The 7,480-nt window shown below is 51.5% G+C and overlaps 1 protein-coding gene across 1 annotated transcript in view; it reads right to left on the bottom strand.

The window, feature by feature from the left end:
- The window catches only part of pik3r3b (phosphoinositide-3-kinase, regulatory subunit 3b (gamma)), a 98,245-nt gene that overhangs the window by 70,141 nt on the left and 20,624 nt on the right, over positions 1-7,480 (bottom strand). Inside the window, exons 3-4 of the mRNA XM_062555680.1 lie at positions 5,922-6,123; positions 3,766-3,851 (exon numbers count right to left, since the gene is read on the bottom strand). Coding sequence (XP_062411664.1) covers positions 3,766-3,851; positions 5,922-6,123 — 288 coding nt within the window. The remainder of the gene's footprint in view (positions 1-3,765; positions 3,852-5,921; positions 6,124-7,480) is intronic.

Below are 7,480 nucleotides of genomic sequence, written 5' to 3'. Positions count from 1 at the left end.
CCACACACACACACACACACACACTCTGCCACAGCGCAGTGCAGCCACAATTAATCCATCAGCCTGTGACAGGTCCACTCATGCGAGCAGGGCCGCGTCCGATGCAGGCCCGTTTAGAGGCCGCTCTTTAAGCGCAGCGTTGCGCCAACACACCTCCCCAAGCTGGAGCACATTACTGGGCCAACATGCCGGCAGGGGCCGCAGGGGCCGTGGAGCTGTGGGCAGAGCTGTGGGTATCGCGTGCCTCCGGGAGGGACAACAAGCAGCAACAAAGCCCCCAAAAAAGAGGAGGAACAGAAAGAGAGAGAGAGAGGGAGCGAGGGAGAGAGAGAGAGCGAGAGAGACAGAGAGAGAGAGAGGGAGAGTTTCTTTAAACATATTGTTGTGTAATATTGCTAGGTTTAAACGGCTGACAGCTTGGCTGCATGCAATGTGTGCAAATGTGGTAAAGGATTTGGGCAGAGGATTGGGTTCACTGAACACACACACACACACACACACACACACACACACACACACACACACACATTCACACACAAGCCTTCGCGTTTTACTCCAAGTCCAGTTTTTTTCCATTCTTGTGTATGTGAGTGTGTGCATGTGCATGTGTCTGCAGGGCTACTTTGACCTCTGACCTCTGCTAATGTAGTCTCAGGATCGACAGGGTGCTGAGAATAATGCATGTTACTCTGTGTGTCTCTCTCTCTGTGTCTGTCTGTGTGTGTGTGTGTGTGTGTGTGGGGTAGGGGGAAGGGGTGTAGGGGAGGAAAGGTTACTCACACGTGAACCTGACCTTGCTCTCTCCTCAGGCTATAAAGTGCTGTATGCACGGCAGCACACACAATTCAGCATTATGAGCAAGTAACCCTAAGACATGCGCGCGCGCACACACACACACACACACACACACACACACACACACACACACACACACACACACACACACACACACACACACACACACACACACACACACACACACACACACACACACACACACACACAAAACCCAACCCTTTACACCCTTCCTAAGAGCTGTGTCGGCGTTTTCTCATGCCTAAACAAAATCCATCCAAATGTTTGTGTCCGTAACTCACGGCGACACTGACCGCGGAGGCTGGGATGACAGAGGCGTAACCATGGCGCTCCAGATATAACGGATAATGAGTGCGGCCGCCGATGGCCCAACGCAACATGAAAGGAGCCCAACGTCCAATAAAAACACTCGCAGCCTTGCGTCCGTGCGGGCTATTTGGCACGGCGATGACCCTGCAGCCCCACACATGCTGCCACGCTCCACAGAAGAATGCAGCGCACAGGGCAGCGCAAACACACACCGGACACATCCCAATGGCCAGCGATAGGCCAACCCCCCCCCCCCCCCCCTCAAGAACTTGACCACAGCTTCCACCGCCACCACCAGCCTGGTCCAGTTCTGTCCAGCCCAGTCCAGGGACAGCCTCTCTGCGGCGTGTCCACTCCACTCCAGGCTCCACTCCGAGTGTCCCCTGGAGGCCTGACCCCTGAGTGGCCGGTGCTGGCTCAGTCATAAATCTGGCCTGCCCTGCGGCCCCAGGGCCCATTGATCGTGCCCCTCAAACAGGGGTGTCATAACGGCTGATTAAAGGGGGCGCCACTCCTGCTGCTCCCCCTGAGTGCGGGGCCTGACCCCCCTGGCAGAACCCCCCCCCCAACACCGCCCCCCCCCCCCGACACCCCATCACACACACATACACACCCACCCACTCACCCCATCAAATAGTACTGGTCAAAGTGTCATGTGCCAAGAAACCTTCCAAAATCCCATCCATCATATTTCATAAGTGATATGCAACATTAGCATAGAACAACAATCATTTGGTAGCGTGCTGAATACATGCATTAGAAATGAGCTGAGGGCTGTCTTTGATCGACTGCAAGAAATATGAAAATGGTCTCCGTCTCGTCTCCCGGCTCCGGCTCTAACAAAGGTGACCCTCCGGCCCCCACACGGCCTGTGTTTGCGTGCGTACGCCAGACCACTTCTTGCCATTGCAGCGGCCACACTGGCTCCAGAGTCAATGTCCCGGAAGGCCACACGGGAAGGCTAAGTGCTCTCTCAAGACATCCCTCTCTCGCCTGTAAAAATAGCTTTGAGCTCTCTTTTTTTTCACAACCCAATATTTTATAGCGCTGTTGAAAATAAAAATGTATTAGTCCAAACGCGAGAACTACTGCAGAAGGACTCTCAGATGCTCTACGCCCATGCAATTTGTTCCGGTAGCTCTGGTCTTCCCATGAAGCCAAAGGCCCGGTTGTTTTGATTGTGTGATGCGGCAGGGAGGAGGAGGAGGGGGCCCCGAGTCCTTCTCCCTCTGTGAGAAATACATAAGCTAAATAAACTCCACTGGGCTGGGACACAGCTCAGGCCTTTTCATTAAACCACAGAGAAGACCTGGAGAGGAGAGGAAGAGGGGAGAGGAGAAGAGAGGAGAGGAGGAGAGGGGAAGGGGAGAGGGGAGAGGGGAGAGGGGAGGGGGAGGTCGGGGGGGCTAGAGGACTTGCTGCCAACAGTCCTGACAGGAAAAGCGGGATCATTATAACTGCGGCCTGCCAGGAACCGAGGACGGCTAAACCAAGGCAGGCCTGAGCCAAGGGAGCATTACCCAGAGTTCCCTCTATCTCAACCCTTCCATGTGCGAGCGCCTGCCAGACCTCAGTGAAGTTCGTATTTCAAGTAACTGAATGACAGAAAGCCTACATGCGCTGTGACACTGCGTTCAAGTATGGGAACCAGCACTGAACGCTTTAGATCCAACAACCACAGTCTACAGTGTGCAAGCCCAGCAAAAGCCCTTCTTCATGCATGACAGACATCTAGCAAGTCCTTCAGTGTTAAAAGTGAACCTCAGATAGCCATTGCATGAGTTTGTGTCTGAACAGCAACAAAAAAAAAAACAACCTTTAATCAGTGTGTAATACATGTGTGTTATTGTTTCGGAAAATGTGAACCAAACAAATATTCTAGGTATTGTGCCTGGTGACGTATCAAACGTTGCTCATCCTCATCCTCGTGTCATTATTTTCAGACGGTCTCCGGTTGAAGGATGTGGAATTATCCAGAGACACCGGGGCAGATATTCTTAAACTGCCTGCCACCCACCCGTGCCAAGGCAGGACAGTCCAAGTGGGTGACCTCAGAGGGTTGGCCGAGGCCGAGTTTAGATCTGCATGACCTCACCACCTTCCAGCCCCCTCTGAGGCACTCCGATCGGGAGATGACTGCAGCAGCAGAGCACCTCTGCCAGCGCACACTACCTCCACACACACACACACACACACACTCCACACTCTACACACACACACACAGCAGCAGCAGAGCAGCACAGCAGCACGCTCCGTGCAGCCACCAGACACGTGGGCCGCCCAGGGAACAGCACAGAGTAATAGCTGGGTGAAATGTGTGTGTGTGTGTGTGTGTGTGTGTGTGTGTGTGTGTGTGTGTGTGTGTGTGTGTGCATGCACGCGCATGTGTGCGTGTCTTAGAGGAAATTTCCACTAAACTTTTCTTTGTTTCAACAGCAATAGGTGAAACAAAACATCCACATCTCATCTGCAAACCGTCTAAAAGAAACTGTCCGGTAATTGTGTGTTTGTGTGGTGATTGCAGCGTACAGTAGTGTGCACCATTAGGGAGTGTGGCAAAGCAAAGCCCTCATGTGGACAAGATGAAGTGCACTGCACCGGATGGTAATGGGCAAGCTGGCGTAAGAAAGCGGGGCCTACCAGGGGCGGCTTGCATCTCAGTCAGGCCTCCAGCCACGATCAGAGCCTCCAGGATCTTCACATGGTGCTCGGTGTTCACGTCCGCACTGCAGAGGAGGAGAGAGAGATGGAGAGAGAGAGAGAGGGAGAGAGAGAGAGGGAGAGAGAGAGAGAGAGATGGAGAGAGAGATGGAGATGAAATGATCAAGAGAGAGAGAGAGTTAGAGAGATGGAGAGAGAGAGATGGAGATGAAATGAGCAAGAGAGAGAGAGAGCGATAGAGACATGGAGAGAGAGAGAGATGATGAAAGGGAGAGAAAAAAGAAAGCATGACGTGATATTGGACATCAATATATTGAAGTATTGGAAGGAGCGAAAGAGGAGCATGACGTGTGTCCTGTGGTGAGGGTCTCAGTATCACGCGGAGGTCACTTGGCAATGTCCACTGAGGTCACTTGGCAATGTCCACTCAGTCATGCAGCGATAACAGGGCAGAGAGCGAAACACCCACACGCTCCCGGAGAACTTTGTCTCTGTTTGGGCCCGACGAGGCAAAAAAAAAAGACGCTTATTTAGTCAAGAATCTTCCATAATTCTAGTCCTATGATGGAGACGTGACCCTGACTGAATCTGATGACTAGACAAAAAGAATGCTGGATGCATTATACACCAAACACCCCCTCTCCCTCTATCGCTCTCTCTCTCCCTTTCTCCCTCCCTCTCCCTCCCTCTCTCCCTCTCCCTCTCTCTCCCTCTCTCTCTCTCTCTCTCCTCTGGTTCTCTGTGGCTGTTTGGTTGAGGCGCTGGGAGCGGTGGGGAAAGTCCCCTGGCGTTGTCAGTGCTGGCGCTGAGACAGCAGCCTCCAACCTAATCAGACGTGCTGGAGGGGACGGCTCGGGGAGCCGCTGCCCGGAGCTGGACAAAGCCGCCCCTGTTGCCGAGCGCTCCCGAGCAGCCGGACGCTCTGGAGAGGGGCAGCCGGCGTGCTGCGTGCCCGGTAATGGCCACGGGTCAGTGTGTTTGGTGTGTGTGTGTGTGTGTGTGTGTGTGTGTGTGTGAGAGAGAGAGAGAGAGTGTGTGTGTGTGTGTGTGTGTGTGTGTGTGTGATTAGGTGTGTGTGTGTGTGGGTGACAGAGAGAGAGAGAGAGAGAGTGTGTGTGTGTGTGTGTGTGTGTGTGTGTGTGTGTGTGTGGGTGACAGAGAGAGAGAGAGAGAGAGAGAGAGAGAGAGAGAGAGAGAGTGTGTGTGTGTGTGTGTGTGTGTGTGTGTGTGTGTGTGTGTGTGTGTGTGTGTGTGTGTGTGTGTGTGTGTGTGTGTGTGTGTGTTTGTGTGTGTGTGTTTGTGTGTGTGTCAGGCCCACTGTGCGTCATTTGAGACATGGCTCTGGTGCGGCCACTTTGAGACCTGGTGTTAGGACTGCAGCTATGCCCACTGGCCTCTCTCTGATGGCCCATATAAATGAAAGTGGGCATGGGTTGACAGCTTGAAAAATGAATGGTAAGACTAGGACAAGCCACAGAATCAATGTATATCCATGAGTGTGTGCTTACTTGAGTCAGGGCGTCTCTATGCGTGTCTGTGTCTTTGAGTGCGTGCCTACATGCGGTGGTGTGACTGCACGCTCAATTGCCCTCACAAACGGCATTATATGTAACAAAGCCTGGACAAATATTATACGTTCTGACCCATTGGCAGTCAGCTCTTACTGAAAAAAGGCACGTCAACAGAGACAGAGAATGTGAGGGAGTGGGAAATTGCTTGTGAAACACGAGAGAAACAGTCTTTTTTTTTTTTTTTAACAATCTCCAAAAAGAAACGATCAGAACCACGTGGCGCAATATGCTAATATTTTTCTTCTCCGAGTTAAAATGTCACTCACTTTTGTGGTGTTGATTTGACGATAAGACAAATAGCACAATGAAACGCACACTGGCAGGGTAATATTAGTACTATTATGATTGTGGGAAAGCAAATGAGTAAAGAGAGAAGCACTGCTGGCCTGATCTGAGCTCAGTGATAACACATGGAGCTCCATGAGCGGCCTGTGGGGACGGGTAGACAATGGGGTAGTCTATCCAGTGTTCTTTATAGATCAGTGAGAACGAGCCGGAGGGCCGAGAATTGAGGTTCGAGGAGAGAGGTTTGAGGAGGGGCCAGTGACTCTCCGAGGTCCTCACCTGCAGTGGGAGTGCTTGAACACGGCCTCGCTGTAGGCCTGGGCCAGAAGCCTGGGACTCGCCTGGCCCTGCGCCCCACTCTGGCCCACCCTGCTCAGGTGCCGGGTGAGGTGCACCAGGAGCTGGTGGTTGGCCTGGGGCATGCTGGGGGACTCCAGGATTCTCTTCAGCTGCTGGCCGCACTCCTCCATGCTCTGGGTCTCTGGAGCAGAAAAACAGGAGCACACATTAGTACTGATAATAACTAATGATCCACATAGACTTGTAATGACAAATGAAAACGGTAAACTACTCTCTGGTTACACATTGCAAGCAAATATATTCTAATATTATTTATCAAAACAGCTACAACGAGACAAAGGGGAATTGCCACCTATCTCCTTTTCCCTCTAGTCACTAATGACCATATATTATACACTAATGTCAGCACGGCGACTTTGTCTTGATGTGTGAGGAGAGGTGGTGTGATTTTTCGGTGTGTGGGTGTGTGTGCATGTTTATGTCTAAATTTAGGTAAGCTGGCAGACAGTCAGAATTGTCAGGAGTCTGGGGTCTGTCTGGCCAAAGGCACTGGATCAACATAAGACATGAGGAGTCAGCACATACACGCACACACGCACACACGCACACACACACACACACACACACACACACACACACACACACACACACACACACACACACACACACACACACACACACACACACACACACACACACACACACACACACACACACACACACACACACACACACACACAGACATAAGGTATGCACATACCTAACAATGGCCATCATGTCTACGTGTCACATTTTCACATGTATATAAATAAACATGCACATGTGTGCATGCACACAACAGCCATATGCATGCAAACGCGCACGCACACACACACACACACACACACGCAAAAAAAATCAAACAATGGCATTTTCTTGGTCATTGGGAGATGTCATTGTCATGGGCAGATGAGCATTGTGTGTTTCCTGTGCTGCCCTTGCAGTCTGTTGCTGCGTGGGTCTCTGGAGTCCGGCATACCCCCCCTCCCCTGCGTGGGGCTGCCCCCTGCCCTATTGTCTGCAGCCGCTCTGAAGACAAAGCCCTTATTTAGTCAGGGCCTGACATATTGACCAGGAGCCCGTTGATGGGCTTTCCCACAGTAAACAGGACAACATCTGTGCCTCTCTGGTCTGCTCTGGTCAGCCCCTGCTCGGTCAGGGTCTCCACACCTCGTCTCCTCTGGGCCCCCGACTCACACAATGGCCACAGCCTCTCTGTTGGCCCATGACGACGACGCCGTGTGGATATTATTATGGGATATTATGTAAAATGCCGCAATAATAATAAAGAGGCCGAAATGCATCAATCAATATCATTTTTATTACGTAATTGCACTTGCTCCTTTTTATTAACTTTATGACTGTAAAGGTCTGGATGAGGAGCTGCAGAAATTGCTGAGTGTTTTGGCTTGATGCCATTTATCAAGCTGTCAAAATATGGATTTATTGATGTTTGGAGTGCATCCTATTTTCCTTCAACTATTGAACCCTCTTGGATT

The sequence above is a fragment of the Sardina pilchardus genome, chromosome 15, assembly GCF_963854185.1.
Source record: "Sardina pilchardus chromosome 15, fSarPil1.1, whole genome shotgun sequence".
Taxonomy (NCBI): domain Eukaryota; kingdom Metazoa; phylum Chordata; class Actinopteri; order Clupeiformes; family Clupeidae; genus Sardina; species Sardina pilchardus.
This window is presented reverse-complemented; position numbering and strand designations above follow the sequence as displayed.